We start from the raw sequence: 22,262 nt of genomic DNA, 5'->3' as shown, positions 1-22,262 counted from the left end.
CTACATACATAATCATGATTAAAACATGCTAGCAACATGTTAATTATGCCAAAAACCTGTTAACAGCATGCTAATCATGTTAGGAACATGCTATTATCATGCTAATAATGCTAACAACATGGTAATAATGCTAGAAACATTCTAACAACATGTTGACCATGCGTAAACATGTTAGCAACATGCAAATCATGCTAGAAACATGTTAATCATGCTAAAAACATGCTACCAACATGCTGATGAAGATTAAAACATGGTAACAACATGCTGATCAACATGTTAATCATGTGGAAAATATGTGCTAACAACATTCTAATCATATTAACAACATGTTAATTCATGTTACCAATGTGCTAAATCATGCTAGCAACATACTAATTATGGTAAACACCTGTTAACAGCATGCTATGTTAAGAACATGCTTACATAATGCTAAAAATGTTAGCAACATGTTAATCATGCTATAAACAATCTAGGAACATGCCAACAACATGCTAATCATGTTAAATGCTAAAAACATGTTAACAACATGCTAATCATGCTAGGAGCATATTATTATCATGCTAAGAATGCTAACAACATGCTAATCACGCTAAAAACATTCTAGGAACATGATAACAACATGCTAATCATGCTAAAAACATGCTAGTGACGTGCTAATCATGATTAAAACATGACAGCAACACGTTGACCGCGCTAAAAACATGCTAGCAACATTCAAATCATGTTAGAAACATGTTAATCATGCTAAAACATGCTGATCATGATTAGCAACATGCTAACAATTGTTAAAACATGCTAATAACATGTTGATCATACTAGGAACATGCTAACATGTTAAATCATGTTAGCAATGTGTTAAATCAGGCTAGCAACATGCTATATCAACATGATTTATTCTATCAAAATGTTCAAACTTCAAGCTTTTACTGCTTCAAACTTTCAGATGTTGGCTTTTTCAAGCCAACTTCAAAGTTTGTTCACAAACGTTACTCATCTAGTTTTAATTAAGCAATATGATCAAGTGCTTTTGACGTTTTTATTATTATTATTTTCAAAATATTTCTATGCAGCTTTAATTTATTTTATTTCAGCTAAAGTTTTAGTAATTTAGTGCTACCAATTTAATTTATTGTATTTCAGGGAGCTTGCAAGGCAACATATCTAAATTTCATTTCAAGTTCAAGTTCAAGAACAAGTTTTTTAGTTTTTTTTTTTTTTTTTTTTTTTTATCTAGCAGTTTATTTTATTCATATTTTGTGAGACATTACAATTTAGCCATTGGTTCCCTTGCAATGGAATTATCATTTGTTGAGGTCATTGGTCTGAAAAGTGGGAAAGTCAGAATTAAAGGCAATCAGGACCAGGCTTTATGCCAATAAAAGTTTAGCTGTGGGATATTAACTGACTCTTAACAACACTAGTGTTACATTCCCTGATAAGCAAGGTGACAGATGTAGTCAGCGCAGCTGTTCCAACCACTTCAGGCCACTGGAATAGCCTCACAGTCTCAAGCTAGGATAACAACATCAGCTCTTATTAAAGCTTCGAATGTAAATCCACATTTGACACAATAAATGTCCTGAAGTAAATCTAAAAGCGTGACAAACTTCAGAATGCATACATCAAGAGATGACTTGGCAGAGTGATCAGACGCTTTCTGAACTGTACTGCACACAATCTGTAGATTTTGTCTATCACTGACTGATCAGTGACGTTCATTAATTCAAAGCAAGGATTTTAACTGCAGAAAAACTACATGAGAAAGATATTTCAAATAAATTTAATGGCATAATGGCCTATATTTGAATTTCCCCATACACCCAATTGTGACACAAAAAGTGTTTGTACAACAAAAACCTTTTATACTTGTCCAGATGTTGTCTTAGATCATTATTAGTTGCATGGGGAAGTTTAGACAAAAAGACTTGATAACAGAACAGGCAAGGGAAAATTGTTTCCTCTAGATGATTGATTCATCAACGGTTTCTCACTTTCATCTTTGAGCAGTGTCGGAACTTTGTATTTCAGCAATTCTAATGTTACTGCCTCCTTAGGATAAATTGTTGTTGTATTCCTCATTTGCAAGTTGCTTTGGATAAAAGTGTCTGCTAAATGAATAAATGCATATATAAATGATTGATGCCACACAAGTCTCAATGCAAATGCTGGAATCAAACCCCACTGGCCTGAGCTAATGCATCACTGCCAAAAACCAGAACGGCATAGTGAATTTATATTTAATTTAATTAGGTTTCTAAAAAGTATTTACATAAATGCAATCGCATTCAAATTTTCCAATCCAGTGCTGGAAAGTAACTAAAAAAGTGGCATTTTATAAAAAATGTGATCTTTACAATTGTCTGATAAATAGAAAGCTAAGAAAGGCAGAAAAAAAAAAAAAAATTGCTTTGTAATATAATCAGTTTTAGTATTTTTTCTATACTATACTTTTTTTTACATTTTGAGCTATACATTTTTTCAGTTTCCGTTTTACTATACTTTAATTTTAATGTAGTAATCTGACTATGTGCTTTTGACATTATTATTATTATTGTGCTGCAACTTAAACTTATTTTATTTCAGTTATCTTGCAATGAAATGTTTAAGTTCATGTTTTTTTAATACAAAGTTTAAAGTAACAATATTTAATAAAAAAAAAAAGAAATTCATTATAAATGTGTCTTTACTATCATCTATTAAATTTGATCTATTAAATTTACCATCACTAAATAAAAGTATTAATTTGTTTTAAAAATGTATATTTGTATATTGTATATACATATAAAAATACATATTTGTATACATATTCAGTTTTCATTTTTTATTTGCATGTAATTTGATTATTTGCTTTTGTCATTTTTATTAGATATTAAATATTTTTTTTATTTTTTATTCATAGATGCATAGATAGATTTTATACATAGAAATATTTTCTAATATTAAATATTAAATATTACAATTTTTTTTTTTTGTCATTTTTATTCCAGCTTTAGTTTTGTTTCAGGAAGCTGCCAATGCAAAAAAATCTATTTATTATTTATTTATTTATTTATTTATTCGTTCATTCATTCATTCAGTTTTAAGCTTTTAATATAATAATTATATTTTATTCCATTTTAATTAATGGAAACTACTTTTTTGAAAGTAGTTTTTTAAATCATTGCTTTGCTAATATTTTAACTATTTTAAATGATTAGAATCTTGTGCATTTGATTTACAATGAAACAACACTGTGTACTGTGGAGTTAGGATAAAATATAATTCAGATCTACTAACCTTCTTAAATATTCCATGGATTGGTGAACAATATAATATATGAGGTATACTAATACATAATTTCTAATCAAATTAAATGCAGTAATTATGTGTACCAACAAACCTGGAATACCAATTTCCTTTATAAAGGATTTTCAATTATAATCACAAAAATCTGTTTAATAAAATGCTGTGGCTTCTACTTTGAAAAAAAAAAAAAAAAAAACACAGAATACTTCTACTACACAGTGGTATATTTTGAGAATACCCAAGTTTCTAAATCCCACATCTGTACATTCACGTTAGCGATTGTTCAGTATAGTCACTTTGGGTTTTTAGCCCTCGGTGATTCCGATTCAATCAGTGAAAGCCCAATAAACAGGGTCACGGGTCAAATTCTTTCCAGAACAATCTTTAGGGGAGGTTTTATCTCCTGCTGGAGGGTAATGGACCTCTTACGGCTCTGTGGTAGATTTATTGACTATCTGAGGACCTCGATGCCCCTGATCAGTCTCTGCACACTACATCTGTCTTCACTCATTATCACACATGCATATGGAGCTTTGCAATCACCCTGTGTCTGCCAAAGTCCATTACCCACAAACCAAGTACTCTGGTTCAGTCACTAGCGAGATAACAGAGAATTCGCATATGCACATGATCAATGACATACATAAGGGATAAGCGTGCTCACACACTTAAATGTAGCATATACTGTCTCGTGTGTGTCAACAGAATAGCTGAAGGTCAGAAGGTGTGTTTGTATTACCGTTTCGCATCGATCCCATCTCTTTCCTCTCATCCTTTCCTCTTTCCATCTCCTCTTCCTACATCAAGAGTTCAAATGCTACAGAGACCACTCCAACAAAAAGCAGCATTCTACAAAATAGAAAAGCGCTGTTTTCAGCTATTCAAGTGTATAACAGGACACTGAAAGTAAAATCATAATTCTTGAACTGAGAGAACAAGTACACTGATGTTATGACAGCCTCTACCCAAAGACTTGACTCTGTTTTAGCAGTGGTTATTTAAATGTGCATAACTTTCTAACACATTAGGTTAAATTATGGCTGTGTTATCTGGGTGTGATAAACCAACCTGTATGTTCCCATGACTGAAAAAAAGAGGATTCATTTGGAGAGTGTTAAGATACTAATTACATTTGTTACAATTAATAAACAGCTACAATTTTCTGGTTGGCTGGACACAATTTAGTATTCCTCCGTCGTCAGAGGCACTGCTGTGAATTTATGATTAGAGTATGTGGAAGTTACTGTTGCTTAAATTAAGAATACTAGAACACATCTTCTGGAAAAAACACTGAACTATGAAAAAAATGTCAAACCAATGCACCGCATTTTATGTTATAAAACCGCACAACATAATCTGCAATAATATACAGTGTGGTCTAAAAGCATGAGACCACTAGTGAAAATCTTTTTGGTAATTTTTATTTATGCATTTATTTATCTAATTTAATGTACTGTATGTTTGTGAGAAGTTTGGTAAAAACAACAACAACAACAACAAAAAACACCATGAAGAGCAGAAAGTCAATTATACTTTTTGTTCAAACCAGTTTATATAAGGGTCAGAAAGGTCAAAAATGAATTATTATTGTTGTTGTTATTTATTTATTTATTTATTTAAATGTTATTCAACACTGTAAAGAATTGTTACCTTAAAGAGCTATTTCTATCTGATAACCACACAAAATGTTTGTTGATTTAAATGAATGTATTTAGATTCATTTTGCTAAATTAAATAATATATTTGGCTTAATTAAACCAGTTAGTTTATACCACTTTTAAATTATTTTTGTTTCCACCCATACAGCAAAAAACACATATTTTTAAATACATATTTTAAAATGTGTTTCAAATACATTTACATATATTTTTGCCAATTGTTTTATATTTTTGAACTTAAAAAATACACAAAAAATGTCCAAAAAGTATATTTACTAAAATATATGTATGTAAATATATTTTCTACCAATATATCTTGGGTCCATTTTTTGCATAATTTTAAATATATTTTAAATATATAAATATATATTTTTTAAAAAAACATTAAAATATATATATATTTTCACCTGTATATGTTTTAGTCCAAGAGTATGCATTTTCTTGCCCCATATATTTAGAAATATATTTTGGTATACAAAGGTTGAAACTAAATATATTTCCTATTTCAAAAATATATTTCATTTAGCTTCCCTTTTTGCAACATATATTCACCATATATTTCAAATCTATTTTAACCATAAAAAATATATATTTTAGTGTAAATGCCCATTCACACCAAGGACAATATTAATAAAGATTTAGCAGCAGATTCCACACCACAACTATAATAATATTGTTGGAATCACTTTCAGACTGATTTAAAAATAAAATAAAATTCTGCAATAAAAAAAAACTGCAGCATGTGCTTGTAATAAACAGGCTGTTATGCATTGGTGTGGATGCTAATATAATTATCTTTATGGTTATCTTTATAGTCATAAACAGTCCTCAACTCTTCCAACAAAATTTACCTCCAGATTTGAATCCGATTTTGAATCCCAGATTTTCGTTGTTGTCTCAGACTTTTGGATCCAACTGTATACTATACAAAATGGTTTGGAGCGTGTCACGTTTTTCATGCGTTTCCCGTTTAATTGACACAGTTGCCATGGTTTCGTGTTCAAATTAGATGAGTTTTACAGTCCAAACTATTGTGACATAAATTGCGCGCCTGCCTTCCCACTACAACAAGCCTGCTTTTCAATTAACAACAAATTTTCTCTCCTTCAGGAAGATGTTTATTATCGCTATTTTTCAGGAAACATCCAACACAGGCACAAATATTAATAAGGCCGAGATAAAACATTTAGATCACACATTTTTCTTAATGCGGTCACTCCTCAGAACACTTGAGGACCTGTGGCGTATATAATCACGATTCGTGCACTTGTGCTAATTGGTTGCCCATATGAGGTGACCATGGCAACGATGCTGGAATGTGTCCTGTGCGAGTTGTCCTCTGTGCGTTCAGTGTTTCTAAAGCTCATCCTCTCATTAGCAGCGAGAATGTTTTATAGGTGTGTGGGAGGTCTGTTTGCACAGGGACACGCTTTCCCCTCAATTACCAAATGAGTTTGCACAGGCTCTGGCAAGAAACTCCTGCAAACTCTGCGAGGACCCGGCAGAAAGTGTGCCAGGACGTATTTAAGGATGAGGCACGGAGCTAATAGTATCAGAGCAATATGCAGATGTGTTTTTATGGAGCGGTGTTAATCTAATAAGCAGCCGGGGTAATTATCTTGAGTGCGAGTAGGGGTGTGCGTGTGTGAACGCTGTTTTTTAAAGTGTGATGTATAAGCAATTACACCCAGTAGAAGGCTGAAATGTGTTTACAACAGCTGGACCGTCAGGCATTAAAGGGATAGTTCACCCAAAAACGCAAATTCGACCATCATTTACTCATCCTTTAGTTGTTCCAAACCAGTATCTTCTGTTGAGCACAAAAGAAGACATTTGAAAGACACCATGGAAGTCAATGGCTACTGTTAACTGTTCGGTTACAAACATTCTTAAAAGTGGGAAAACGTATGCAAAAGTCACTTTTACATGGTGTTAGCATATACATGTCTTAGAAGTGTGTGGATACAACTACCCAATACAATATACAATAATAAAAATCCATTTAATCCAAAAGCTAAACAGTCAATTTTCCAGTCTTTTTGATTTTCTGAGCAGTATGATGTCATACTGCTCAGACCCCGCCCACGACTGCTGACGGACTGTCCTGTATTAGCATATTTCCGCCCTCAGCCAGTTGTACACAATCCGCCTTTTCTCTGCGCTCGAGCAGCTGTAGTGACAATGTCTCGTAAGCATAGCTGGTGTTTTGTAGTTGAATGTAAAAGTGAACATAACACAAAAACTGGAGGAAAAGGATGGAGTGAGCAGTAGCTCATTATCATTTAAAGAGACATGCACCGAAACGGGTTGGTGTGAACTGAGCTGTTTTTGACAAGGTAAAAAGGGTGTTGTTTTATACTTCCACTGAGGAATTTTTATCAAAGTATGTTACAGACATTTCATTAAGATTCTAAAGAATCATTCCAACTTTTATAAAACAGGCATTCGATGTCCCGTTTAAAATATCTTCTTTTGTGTTCACCAAAAGAAAGAAGTACCTGTACAGGTTTGGAATAAGTGGCGGATAGATTTATGATGACAGAATTTTCATTTTTGGGTAAGCTATCTGTTTGAGAGTTGAAGTGTGGAACTCAAGTCTGGTTTTGACAGTGAAAAATTACTGTTACTGTTTTTAATTATCTTCACTCTTAAAAACAAAGGTGCTTCACAAGGCCATAGAAGAACCTTTTTTGTCTAAATTATCATTTAAAGAGACATTTAACATCTGAAGAATCTTTCTGTTTCACAGAAGGTATTTTGTGGTGAAAGATGGAACCTTAGGTTATAAAAAGGTAAGACAGAGATGGTTCCTTAAAGAACCTTTGACTGAATGGTTCTTCCCTGTTGAAAAAACCAGCATATGCTGGTTAGGTAGGTTTTGAAGGATGGATGCTGGTTTTAGCTGGTCCTTTGCTGGTTTTTGCTGGTCCTTAGTTGGACATCCTGCTCGGGACCAGCTTAAGACCAGCACATGACCAGCTAAACCCAGCATCCATGTTTCAAAACCTACCTAACCAGCATATGCTGTCGTTTTTCAACAGGGTTTGTGGAACCAAAACTGGTTATTCTGTGGCATCACTGTGAAGAACCTTTCAATCTCCACTTTAAGCTAATCATGAAGACCAAACTATAGGTCGTATAGCAGGGGTCACCAGACCCGGTCCTGGAGGGCCGGTGTCCCTGCAGAGTTTAGCTCCAACCCTAATAAAACACACCTGAACCAGCTAATCAAGGTTTTACTAGGTATACTTGAAACTTCCAGGCAGGTGTGTTGAGGAAAGTTAGAGGTAAACTCTGCAGGACACCGGCCCTCCAGGAATAAGTTTGGTGATCCCTGTCGCAGAGACTTGAAACTTGGAAGGATGGTAGTACTCACACCACCTACAACGTCACCAAGGCTCACCCCAATCGGTCTGACCGGGGTGCTACAGCAATCAAAAACACAAATTGCTCAAAACTCCTAAACCGTCAGTCGTAGACTCCGCACACCTCAGATTCGATTGTAAGCCTGGTCAAATTTTCGGGTAATTTTTTTGAAAAAACCTACTTTTGCAAACTAGTCCTAGGTTTTTCACCCGATCAGAACCAAACCAGTGCAGGAAGGTTCTCTGGAGAGTGAAAATCAATGATTATCAAAAAGGATCAGCATAAACCAGCTAAGGATCAGCTCAAACCAGCAACCATGCTTCAAAACCTACCTAACCAGCATATGCTGTTTTTTTTTAACAGAGTTTGTGGAACCTAAACTGATTATTCTATGGCATCGCTGTGAAGAACCTTTTAAAGCCCCTTTATTTTTAAGAGTGTAGCACAGGTTTGGTGAATAAGGCATTGATGAGTCTTAATTATCCATATGTTATTGTGGTAATTCTGAAATAAATGTCAGTGTTCGTGGCTGTTTGCTTTGACTCCTCATGTGAATGTTTTCCCTCTGTTTCCATCAGAGAACATCTGCTTGTATTATTTCACAGACAGTGCAACTTATTAATTTGCCATAATGTCGTAACATCTGCTGTATAAGAAGCTTCTAGAATCTGAAAATTACACACATGTATGTAAATATACATACATACAGTACATGTATATTAGCGTATGAGTTTGTTTGTTAGACCATCACACGCACGTACACCGAGAGACATTTTAAACCCCTCTGCGACAAGGTATTGTTGAAATTGCTTTCACATTAATGCTCTTTCACGCCTGCATAATTGTTTCGCTGATTAACTTGCCATGCTTGCATGTTTTAATTAAACACATTTTCAGGATTTATGCCCTTTCATTTATTTATCTCCCATCTTACAAAATGGTCACCTGGGGCATATTTTTTGGTGGAATTAAATGCGGTTTAATTATTTTCACGAGAGGAAATTGCTCATAAACATTCACATGTGGAGGTTACTGGAGCTTGACCTTATTAAAAGTTTTTTGCATGCTTCAGTTTTGTTGCTTCGTCTATGACACTCAAACTGGCAGATCGAATGCAGTAAACAAGACAGATGCAATAACTGTGATGCAAGAATTGCAAGATAGAAATGCTCTTGTTTCAAAGGTTGGCTTTCTTTATGTGGGAAGAAACACCCTAAGGTCTCACTCTTTGGTTATTTCTCTTGAATGATAGGAAGTGTGGTTCGGGTCAGATGGACTCTGTTGAAATGTGGTGTAAGCTGCTGTCCTCCAAACAAACAATAAATGCATGAATGAAATCAGACTGTTATGAGCACAGATGCATGATGGGTTATTAGTGGTGGCTGTGAAGCAAAACATTCATATTACTATTCCTCATACTACTTGTTCCAGGCAAAATGTTAAGTAATTCATGCTACACAAATCATGTGACTTGATGAGGAAAGGTATGGTATGCAAATGGTAGCAAATTTTGCATGCAAGCACCACTTTCTTTACATAATGTGTCATGGATCAGCGATCTCCACGTAAAACTGATCATGCAGACCAAACTGTAGGTCGTAGAGACTTGAAACTTGGCAGGTATTACTCACACCACCTACAACGTCACCAACGTCACCTAAACCATCAGTCGCAGAATCAAGTGTCTTATGTCGTTGGAGTCCTTGGCTCACGCCAGACAAAACACATGCCTCAGATTAGATCGAAAGCCTGGTGAAGTTTTTGGGTATTTGGCATTTTTTGAAAAACTTACTTTTGCGAACTAGTCCTAGGTTTTTCATCCTGTCGGAACTAAACCAATGCAGGAAGGTTCTCTGGAAAGTGAAAATCAATGATTATCAAAAAAAAGTTGAACTTTCGACTCACTGTCACAAAGGGGTACCAAAACGTTCAAAAGTGGCAGGCCCACTTTTAGTAAAATGCCTATAACTCCTGAACGGAATGAGATGTCTCTGCCAAAAACAGAGCACTTATGTAAGAGCTCAATCTGAGGTCACAGGAAAAAAAACGCAGAGCTTGGTGGGCAAGAGGGAAAAAACATAATAATGGCTATAACTGAACAACCAATTGTCCTATCAACATGAAAAATGGTACGCACAGTCTTGGTCCAAAGTGTCACAAGTGTCTACAAGGACATTTGCCTATCTCAAAAAACATGGCCACCATTGGCCGACAAATTTTGAGCACCTGTTAGACAAGGTTAACTGGAACAATTGGAGCCTGTTCGACTCACGACCCCAAGGGTCTGAGATAAATTTTTCAACGGCGTAAACGATTGTATGTTGCGCAATATTCGCACCATAAAATAGAACTCCTCATTCCCGACACCTTTGCCTCTAGAACCACTGCTGTCAATCAAATTGTTTGTTAAGTGATTAAGAAGATGTGAAAAATCTACTTTTGCTCAGATTTTTTGCTCAGTCTGGAAAAAACACAGCAGTACAATTTTCAGGACTCTCTAAGCCATTAATTATCAAAAATAAATAAATAAATAAATAAAAATTACCCATTAGGAAGATATAACAAGGTTGTTAAGAAAAGGGACCAAATTTAAAATTTTAATTTGTCCAAATTTCCCTGAAATCCTATAAAGCCTAAAGGAAAATTCAAAACTTCACAAAACCTGCTGAGCACATGAGACAGGTAATTTTAAACAAGCATGCAAAGTTTTAAGGGGATTGGACCACAGCTGGCACTACAACAGTAATAAACGTTAAAAAACATATTTCTATGGTAAATTACCTGGATTTGCCATAAATGCTTTTTAATCATTGATTTAGGTGTGTACAGCCTTGCTAAATAATATGTAATGTCTTTTGTCCTTTTGTCTTTTGAAACCCGGTAATTGCTGCTTACAGCTATATTTTTAATTAAATCGATCAAAAATGTGAGCAAAGACATTCAAAAATATTACAAGAGCTTTTTTGATAAGAGCTGTTTTTTTTTCTATCACGATAGATTTTCTATTACAAAAAAGTACCAGTTTCCACAGAAATATTAATAACCACGATGCATCATTAATAATAAATAGTAAAAGAAGAAATGTTTCTTTAGCACCAAATCAGCATACTTGAATGATTTCTGAAGGATCGTGTGACAATGAAGACTGGAGTGATGCTGCTGAAAATTCAGCTTTGCCATCACAAAAATAAATTAGATTTTTGACTATATTCCAATAACAAACAGTCAATTTAAACAGGTCAAATAAATGCAGCCTTAGTGAGCATAAGATACTTTTTTTTCAACTTTTGATCGATAGTGTACCTACTGTATCTAGTCTTATAATGAATGTTTTCCTCTCATATAATAAGGCATCTAAACTAAAATGATTTGCAGCAGCAGCAGTAGGAAATTCACAGTTTTTGCTTACATTTGGATTTCTATGATGGGGCTGCAGGCACACATGATGGCAAGAGTAAGGCAGGTGGTGGAGATTGCTGAGTAGGTGTACCCGAGTTCAATAGGACAGCCGGCCTTATGGTTATGTCTGTGCACCTGCTTCCTCTGCACACTCAGGCTCAGTAAAAGTCCACAGCTGGACTGCACAACATTTCTGGCTTTACTTTGAATAATGGATGAGAACACAGAATACTGGAGAACCAACCTAAATCCTCAACAGGTCTTCCTTGTTCTCAGTTGTTCTATAAAATTGACAATATTGGGTTTTTGAGAGCTTTGCCATGTAATAAGATGTTAAATCAACTTTAAATCAGGAAGAGTTTGGAGTGGCTATGTGAATGATTTCATCTGGGTCTTGTTATATGTTAAGAGTAGAAAAGCAGCCGAATTTCTGTGATATTAAGCCTCAGTTGGCTTTTTGAGAATTGACTGTTGCACCACTTTTGGATAACTGCCTTTGAAGGCTCAGAGGGTGATTCTGTACCTGTGGGATCTAAGTGAAATTGAGTGTTAGTGTTCTACAAACTTCTAACCGTTTCAAACACCTATTTATATTATTCTATCATTCTCTATGTCTGTAAAGCCCATAAATATTCTACATTTTCAAATGGGGCTTTGAATTTCTCTGAATTACAGTTCATTTTAATTCTACTTACTAAATTACAGGGGGTGAAAATAAGAAGGTTGCTTTAAGTCATTAACTTCAAGTCATTACCACTGTGCCCTTAAAGGGATAGTTCACCCAAAAATAAAAAAGCTGTCATCACTTCTCACCCTCATGTCATTCCAAAACCCGTATGACTTTCAGTTTTCTGTTAAACACAAAATAAGATATTCTGAAAAATGCTGATAACCACAGAAGAAAGAAAGTAATACAGTTTTGGCACAACATGTGGGTGAATAAACAATGACAGAATTTTCACTTTAGGTGAACAATCTCTTTAAACAAGGGATTTAAGGGATGTGCCTGTAAGTCTACTACTCTGGATGAAAGTGTGAAATAAATAACCATCCACTTTACACACATTTCACACAAGTTTTTTCCTGCATATAACTGCCATATACAACAAAGCAGCAGCCTCGGAAGAGCCTCCGAAATGCTTCATAAAGTACAGTACATTAAAACCACAGAACTGCAGGTGCGTTATTCTACGAAAATAATGAAGTGTGATGAACAAGCATAGCAGGTTACCAAAATACTAGCAGGTGCACAGCATGAGTCATGGGCTCTTTTATAAACATTGTTAAGAACGTTGAAAAATTCAGAGCAATTTGGAAAGCAATTATCGTGATATTCAAGAACAGCTATCCCAAATTTCCTGGAGCTTTGTTGTGTTGTTTCATGTGGAACACTATGCAGATATCTAGCAAACAAATAACATACTCACACCATACAGCTGGAATCTCCACCTGCTAAACAGAAACAAAAAATGCCTATCAGTAAAACAGTATTAAAGTAGTGATGTGCAAAACTACATGTCTTTCAGGCAAGATGTCTTTGAAAATAAGTCGGCTAATCAGCACTGTATAATTAAAGGCATAGTTCATCCAAAAATTCTGACATTAATTACTCACCCTCATTTCGTTCCAAACCCGTAAGACCTTCGTTCATCTTTGGAACACAAATTAAGATATTTTTTGATGAATCTGAGAGACAAATCGGCATTCTGCTTCTGCGTCAGCAGCAACACACTCATGCTTTGTGGTACTCTAATGAGCACATGTTGAAGACTAACAGGGAAGAGAAGAAATTGTTGAATAAAGTTATTTACTGATAACACATGGACTATTTTAACAATGTCCTTACTACCATTCTGGGCCTTGAATGTGGTAGTTGCATGTCTATGCAGGGTCACAAAAATATCACAAAAAAGTCCACTTCCAGAACACCAGTTTACAGATAATGTACTCACCCCCTTGTCATCCAAGATGTTTTTTTGAGAAAAACATTTCAGGTTTTTTCTCAATATAAGGGACTGCTATGGCGCCCCGAGTTTGAACTTCCAAAATACAGTTTAAATGCGACTTCAAACGATCCCAAATGCGGTTGTAAACTATCCCAGCCAAGGAAGAAGGGTCTTATCTAGTGAAACGATTGGTTATTTTCATAAAAATAATACAATTTATATACTTTTTAATGTCAAACGCTCATCTTGCCTTGTTCTTCCCGACCTCCCAACCTTTTTTTCCGATTCATGTCAGTTAGGGTATGTTGAAAAACTCCCGTCTCATGTTCTCCCTCAACTTCAAAATCGTCCTATATCGCTTTTTTACCCTTTTTTAAGGGTGTTTGATCTTTTTTGCATGTTCACTTTGCAAAGACTGGGTCGGAACTTCTGGAGCGATGTAGGATGATTTCGAAATGATTTTTTAAGGTTGAGGGAGAAAATACGACTGGAGTTTTTCAACATACCCTAACGGTCTTGAGCCAAAATACACAGAGTTCAGGGAGAGCGAGACAAAATGAGCGTTTGAGATTAAAAAGTATTTAAATTGTATTTTTTTAATGAAAATAACCGATCGTTTCGCTAGATAAGACCCTTCTTCCTCGGCTTTACAACCGCATTTGGGGTCGTTTGAAGCCGCATTTAAACTGCATTTTGGAAGTTCAAACTCGGGGCACCATATCAGTCCATTATATGGAGAAAAATCCTGAAATGTTTTTCTCAAAAAATTAAATTTCTTTACTTAAGAAAGACATGAACATCTTGGATGACAAGGGAGTGAGTAGATTATCTGTAAATTGCTGTTCTGAAAGTGGACTTCTCCTTTAATTTGTGTTCTAAAGATGAACAAAGCTCTTACAGGTTTTGAATGACATGAGGGTTAGTAATTAATGACAGAATTTTCCTTTTTAGGTGAACTATTTCTTTAAGCTGGATTTAGATTCACCTAAACCTGATCAAGCATTTCTTAGGGGACACTGATATAATACAGATTATTATGTTCAAAAACAGCTGGGACAGTCTAGAACAGAATTCAGACAAACATTGTTTAGACAATTAGATAGATTCTTCAAAAAAGAAAAGCGTTTGTGTTCTACAGAAAAAAGTCACAGATTTGTAACAACATAAGAATAAGTACTTTTTCATTTTTGGGTGATCTATTTCTAAGGACAAAATATGCAAGAAAATTACAGCCTCCCTGAGCAATTCACCGTTCTCAGAGCTTGTTTATCCCTCATAATCACAAAAAGCTGCGGTATCAGCATGTCCTCAAGCCAGTTCCTAAAACTACTACATAATCATTATTTGATCAATTAGATCCAAAGCCTTCAGGTGAACCTCAGGCCCAGTGATGCTGATTTCTGAACAAATGAACACTCTTGCATGCAAGTGTTGTAGACATGTGATGTTCTCAGTGTCCCTATTACCCTATGCTAAATTCTCAATACTTGCAGCTAGTGTCTACCTTCTCTCCTGAGTGGGAAGGGTAAATATAAAGACACCTAAATTATGCAAGGCGCGCATGAAAATGTCAGGGCTAAATTCAGTATTTCTTCCATTGTCTCCCTGGCATTTCAATGTTTTATGCATTTTATAATTAGGTAGAAGCTCCAGAGGGAATGGAGAGCAATAAGACCGCGCATTGCTATAGCTGTCTGGGGTGTCACTATTCAGACCCTGGGTTTATTTGAAAGGCAAATTTCAAATGTGAAGCCAGTCAAGGTATTTTTTAGAATAAAAGGTTGACCATACCTGCGTCCATCTGCTGTTGCTGCTTAAATGTGGCAAACAGCATGTAATTGGTTGGTGTAATACGGCTAGCTGATCCAACTGTGGCAACGACAGCATGTGATTGATGGACAGATGACCTCAACTCCAATTTAGTAAACTGATTTTATGGAACAAACTAAATTTAGTCTTGACATGCAATGGCTAAAATCACATAAATGCTTTTATCAGCCACAATATTTGTGCAAAGAGTCTAATTATCAAGCACAAAACATGTTTTGGAAGTTGCGGTCAAAAATGAGCAAAGCGTTCTATGAATAAACAAATTTGAGATAAAGCTGCACTCTGAATTTGACAAATAGCATGGCATTTACCTCTCTCAGGGAGCAGTTAAAACTAGACCTGTGTAAAAATGCATGGCGTGATGAATGTGGTCTGTGTACAAATGCCATTCATCATATACTGCTCATATTTGCTTGCTCTGTTAATTTATGATATTTGTCTCATTTTGTCTACTTGGTTTGGCATTTGCCATGTTTGACACCTTCTATTTACAGTAAAATGTGGGTGTATTCCTAGTTTTATTTTATTCTGTTGCTCTTCCAGTACATTGTACTTTTAAATACTTACCTATTAAATGTTAATATACAATTGAAGTCTGCAAAATGTTCATTATTTTACCAAAATAAGAAGGATAGTACAAAATGCATGTTATTTTTTTATTTAGTACTGACCTGAATAAGATATTTCACATAAAAGACATTTAGTCCACAAGAGCAAATAATAGGTGAATTTATAAAAATGACCCTGTTCAAAAGTTTACATACACTTCACTTAATACTGTGTTATTACCTGAATGATCCACAGCTGTGTGTGTGTGTTTTTTTTTTTTTTTTTTTTTTTTTTTTTTTGTGATAGTTGTTTATGAATCCTTTGTTTATCCTGAACAGTTAAACTGCCTGCTGTTCTTTAGAAAAATCCTTCAGGTCCAAAAAATTCTTTGGTTTTTCAGGATTTTTGTGTATTTGAACTCTCTCCAACAATGGCTATGATTTTGAGATCCATCTTTTCACACTGAGGACAACTGAGGGCTCATTTGCAACTATTACATAAGGTTCAAATGTTCACTGATGCTTCAGAAGTAGACATGATGCATTAACAGCTGGGGGTGAAAACATTTGAATGTGAAGATCAGGGTGAATTTAAGTTATTTTGTCTTCTGGGAAACATGTAACTATCTTCTGTAGCCTCTAAAGGGCTGTACTAAATGAAAAAAATATATATATTTAGGCAAAACAAGAAAAATGTACACATCTTCATTCTGCTCAAAAGTTTTCAACCCTGGCTCTTAATGCATCATGTTTTGTTTTGTTTTTTTTCCTTCTGAAGCATTAGTGAGTGTTTGGACCTTCTGTAATAGTTGCATATGAGTCCCTCAGTTGTCCTCAGTGTGAAAAGATGGATCTCAAAATCATACAGTCATTGTTGAAAAGGGTTCAAGAATTTGTGGGACCTGAAGGATTTTTCTGAAGAACAGCAGGCAGTTTAACTGTTCAGGACACACAAGGGACTTATAAACAACTATATAAAAAAAAAAAAAAAAAAAAAACTGCTGTGGATCATTCAGGTAAAAACACAGTATTTAGAATCAAGTGTATGTAAACTTTTGAACAGGGTCATTTTTATAAAAATAAACTATCATTTTCTCTTGTGGACTACATGTAAATACCCTTTATGTGAAATATCTTTTCAGATCAGTACTAAATAAAAAAAAAAATAGCATGCATTTTGTATGATTCCTCTTATTTTGGTAACATAATATTTAGCAGATTCTGCAAGGTGTATGTAAACTTTTGACTTTGGCTGTATGTACCAAAAAAATAACTAAATAAAAATGAATTCAGAAATAAGAGACTCTCCTGCAATTTGATTCAAAGTAATCAAAGCATGATAGTAATTTTAGTACTGAATATAATAAAAACAATTCATTTTCCTTCACAGAAACAGAAAGTTGGTCACATTATTATAGGACTAAGAGGAAAATGAAACAAAAAAAAAGACAATGGGATAAACTGCTGGAAAGAACAAAGAAATAAAAATGATGAAAGATATAAAACATACAAAAAAGAGATGTAATAGCACAGAATTAGATATATATCAAGATGAGGCCAAGAGAGGATTGCTGAGTATAAAACAAAGGAGATGAGAGAAAAAAAGTGAAGAGTAGAAGAAATATATTTTGCTAGAGGAATGGGGATAATTACATTTTGTATATTAGAACTACACGACTGAGTGTGGAAATAAGATGTTCTTTTAGGAAGCAATAGGGAGGAAAAAAACATGGGGAAATCATCTCTGGGTGACCTGATGGCCGTTCCCAGTTTAATGAAGGCTATGCTGGGTAAATGAAACTTATTACTGTACATACCACAAGGGCCTAGATACGCTTTATATGGTTATTGGCTGTTTTGAGACCTGTTTTAGGTTTCACACTATCTGTCTCTAATTGCCTTTTAAAAACACTACCAATAGTCCCATGCTGCAGTAAGAAATGAGCACAAGGTAGTTCATAGATCATTAGGAATCCAAACCTGCATTTAGTCCTTCAGAAAATTCATATCCATCATGCATTTGAAGAAGGATTATAAAGGAATGTCAGAGAATGGAACTAATCATTTGATATTATATGCATTGGTGCATGAAGGCATCGTCTCTCTGAGAGCCAGTGTCTACCTGCGCTTTACATAATCTACGTGAACTCATTAATATAAGAGTCCTTCGTGGCTCTTGGTTTTTTGACATGCATGTCAAACATACTTTAAAGGTTGTGTTTTTTCCCAATGCTGCTGTAAATAATTGGTTATGACTCACAGACCAAATGCTTATCTGCTCCACAACAGGAAACTAAGGCAAACATGTATTTTGAATTTTATTTAATGTGTTAGTTGAAAATTCTTTGTAGTTATTATTTGAAATTCACTAGCCATTTCTGAGTGAAGATTTTTCTACACCACATTTTTTCAGTGTACAACAATTGTCAAAAAAAAAAAAAAAAAACTTTGTCCTAAATTAATCACACAAAAGAGACAATGTTATGTTAATGTTCATCATCAAAGCCTTACCTTCGTGTTCTTTTCCCGTGTGCTCAGGTCAAAGGGATTGGCAGAAGAATGCTGGCGCCAGGTGCCCAGGGGCAGGATGGCGTTGTGTTGGCAGAGAGCTGCGGTTGTTAGATGGTTCCTCTTGATGCTCCTGTGGCACTGGGCACCTCTGGGCCCACTGAGCTGGTTTCTGGCTCTGGCTGAGCGTCTGGACCAGAAGACCTCACCGTTCTCTTCTATCTCCGGCCGGAGCAGCGGCCAGCTGGACTGGCTCCTGTCTGATAAAGGGCCCTTCCATCGCTGTCCAGAATACACAGAATTCAAAGAACGCTTCCAACAAGGCTTCTCCACACGCTACAAAATCTACAGGTTTGTGCTGTGATGATTATATTATTAGCTGAAAATACTGGATATTCAAAACAGACTTGTGAACAAAACCCATGAGAAATTCAGAGAAAACGTGTGAAAATTGATATTAAATTAACTCAAATTCAATCAACAGCTATTTTTGATCTGCTCAGCAACAGAAACTAAGGGAAACGTGGTGTATATTGCATTCCGTTCAAATGGTAAACTGGTTTGAATTACGCACACGGTATTCATTTTTAAGCGGCATAGACAGTGATTGTGAATTGAGAAGAGATTCCTGTTAACTGCACACACTTCTGACTAATGGTTAGAGAACTATTAATAACACACAATTAATTCTTTAAGTGAGAAAATATACCAACTATAAATAGCTAACAAAAGCCAGAGATGCTGAAGCTAAACACTGTATTAGGCAGATGAAAATACTGTATTAGGCAGAGAAAGATCAATGTTCGTGATGTGCGAAATATTGGAAGAAAATCCTAAATACTGAATAATGAACGTATCTTAGGGGAACTGAAATGTTTAGATGGTATTTTCTTTTCATCTTACCTTTACATAATGCATATTAAAGCGCAGTGCTGCTCTGTTTACAGCATTAACTAAGGAAACACTATATTGCTGCTGCTCCATAAGCGCCACCTGCTGTCAGAGAGTGAATTTGAGTTCCAATAAGGCCTGTCTGCTGTTTTTGTTTCATGCAGATATGTTTTATGTAGAATAATTTCACAAAGCTAAGCTCAGACTATTTTGTTTTTTCTTTAAATTTAGAAATTATAGTCAGTGCCTATAGCCGTGTGGTTAGCGCAGTGACATGTTATGGTAATACTTGAGAATTATGTTCATTAACATTTGTTCATTTATTACGTATCATGAACTGATAATGAAAAATACAGCATTTATTAGTCTAGGTTCATTTCGAATTCTACATATTTTAATGCATTTTGTATAAATTTAAATTAGTTGTATAAAAATATTGGGTTATGAAAGAACATGAATGACTAATAAGGAATATATGTTTAGAAATAGCCATTAATTTAAATTAATGAATGATGTGAAGTTCATATTACCCAATGCACTACTTCATGTTAACAAACTGAACCTATTGTTCAATGTTACCTAATTTATTCTACAAGCATTATTGTCCGGTATGTGAATATTCATGAGGTGGTAATGCAAATGAGTCTACATTATTTTTCTAAATCATTCATATACTTTTTTTTATTAATTATGTATGTATATACAGTTGAGGTCAAAAGTTTACATACACCTTGCAGAAACTGCAAAATGTTAACCATTTTAACAAAATAAGAGGGATCATACAAAATGCATGTTATTTTTTATTTAGTACTGACATAAAGAAATTTCACATAAAAATTCCATATCTCTTATGCTCACTCAGGTTGTATTTTTTTTTTTGATGAAATACAGTAAAAATACAGTAAAAACAGTAATATTACGAAGTATTATTGTGATTTAAAGAAGCTGTTTTGTCAGAACTAAGATGTCTTTTTTTTTTTTTTTTTTTAATATAATTATTAATTATTATAATTATTTGCAGGGGAGAGTGTGTGTGTGTAAACTGCAGCAGTGCATAAATCATGCACTAGAAACTTACTCAGAATCCAGATTCTTTCTGACACAGATTTCCATTTTCCATGCATTTTTTCCATTACTTCTCTGCATGTGGGGAGAGAAAAGCATATAAAACTGTGACATTGGTCATAGTAATATTAACTTACAGAATCAGGGGAGGGGGGGAGACTAAATTGACTTGACTACTATCTTTGTTTTAGAAGCCAGTTTTCACCACTGAATAAAAAATAAAAAAAGGTCACTGCAACTTTTTTTCTCAGAATTGTGATACAAACTTGCAATTCTGACTTTTTTTTTTTTTTAGAATTGTAAGATATAAACTCACAACTGCAAGTTCTAATGTCTAAATTGCAAGATATAACTCAGAATTCTAAAATTTTTCTCAGGAAGGTGTGATATAAACTCGCAGTTGCGAGTTATAAAGTCCAATCACAAAATCACAATTCTGAGTATAAACTCACAACTGCAATAAAAAAGTCAGAATTGTGAGATAAAAAGTTGCAATTACCTTTTTTATTTTTTATTCTGTGGCAGAAACGGGCTTCCATATGTAGAGGGAAAACTTTATAAAACTAGAAAAACTTTGTGAATGAAAGGTGAGTGGATTTTTCTGCAAAATAGCGTGAGCACATATTTCAGACAAACTGACCTTTTGTCAGCCATGTGACAGATGAAATAAACCACAGTGTGAAGTCCTGACAACAACACAGCAGGAGAAAATGAAAAAATGCTGACGTCTCAGTTGTGATGAGGCATGGATCTGTTTAATCTAATGCAGTTAATAAAACAACAAAGGCAACAGAACGGCACAATGTTTACAGTGAAAACATTTACATTTACTCTGACCAATAAATAACGATGCCCTTGGAATGGATCCCCCGCCTAAAATATAAAAACAGTAATATATTTATTCACATGTATACTGTGGAAAAAATGAAATAACATACACAAAATTATTATCTGGAAAAAAAACATACACTAATGTTCAAGAGGTTGTGGTGAGTAATATTTGTTACTAATATTTTAGTAATATAATAATTTTTTTACTCAACAATGATGCATCAAATTGCTCAAAAGTAACAGTTAAGGCATTTATAATGTTACAAAAATATAAATACTATAAATAATACTATAAATACTATACTAAATAATACTGTTCTTTTAACCTTTATATTCATCCAAGGATCCTGAAAAAAAAAGACACTAAAGACAGGAGTAATGGCTGCCGAAAAATCAGCTTTGGCATCACAAATATAAAATATATTAATTATATTAAAATCTAATAAAAACATGATATTACTGATATATATATATATATATATATATATATGGCTGTCAAACGATTAATCGCGATTAATCACATAGAAAATTTGGATTACTGGGTGTAATTATTATGTATATATAAATAGACACAAATTGATGTATATATTTAAGAGAAATATGTTATTTATGCACAAAATATTTATATTTATAATATAAATTCTATAAAACTTATAATAAATACATATACTTGTAAATATTTCTTAAATATATACATGGATGTGCTTGTATTTATATATGCATAATAATTACACACAGCACACACACATATATTAGGCAAACTCAAACTTTTATTTTGTATGCGAGTAATCACGATTAATCGTTTGACAGCCCTATTATATATATATATATATATATTAGGGGTGTAATGGTACATAGATGTAAGGTTCGGTATGTACGATACGATTTCGGTACAAAAAAAAACAAAAAAAAACAAATCTACTATGCTAGGTTTC

General features: G+C 34.3%; 1 protein-coding gene across 1 annotated transcript in view; it reads left to right on the top strand.

Moving 5' to 3' along the window:
* Nucleotides 1–22,262, top strand: part of brinp2 (bone morphogenetic protein/retinoic acid inducible neural-specific 2) — a 117,038-nt gene that overhangs the window by 23,307 nt on the left and 71,469 nt on the right. The window contains 1 exon segment of the mRNA XM_051134684.1: nt 18,571–18,891. Within this exon segment, the coding sequence (XP_050990641.1) occupies nt 18,620–18,891 (272 nt within the window). The 5' untranslated portion in view covers nt 18,571–18,619.

The sequence above is a fragment of the Labeo rohita genome, chromosome 2 (assembly GCF_022985175.1).
Source record: "Labeo rohita strain BAU-BD-2019 chromosome 2, IGBB_LRoh.1.0, whole genome shotgun sequence".
In the NCBI taxonomy this organism is placed as follows: Eukaryota; Metazoa; Chordata; class Actinopteri; order Cypriniformes; family Cyprinidae; genus Labeo; species Labeo rohita.
The sequence above is the reverse complement of the archived record's forward strand: the minus strand, read 5'-3'. Positions and strand labels throughout refer to the sequence as shown.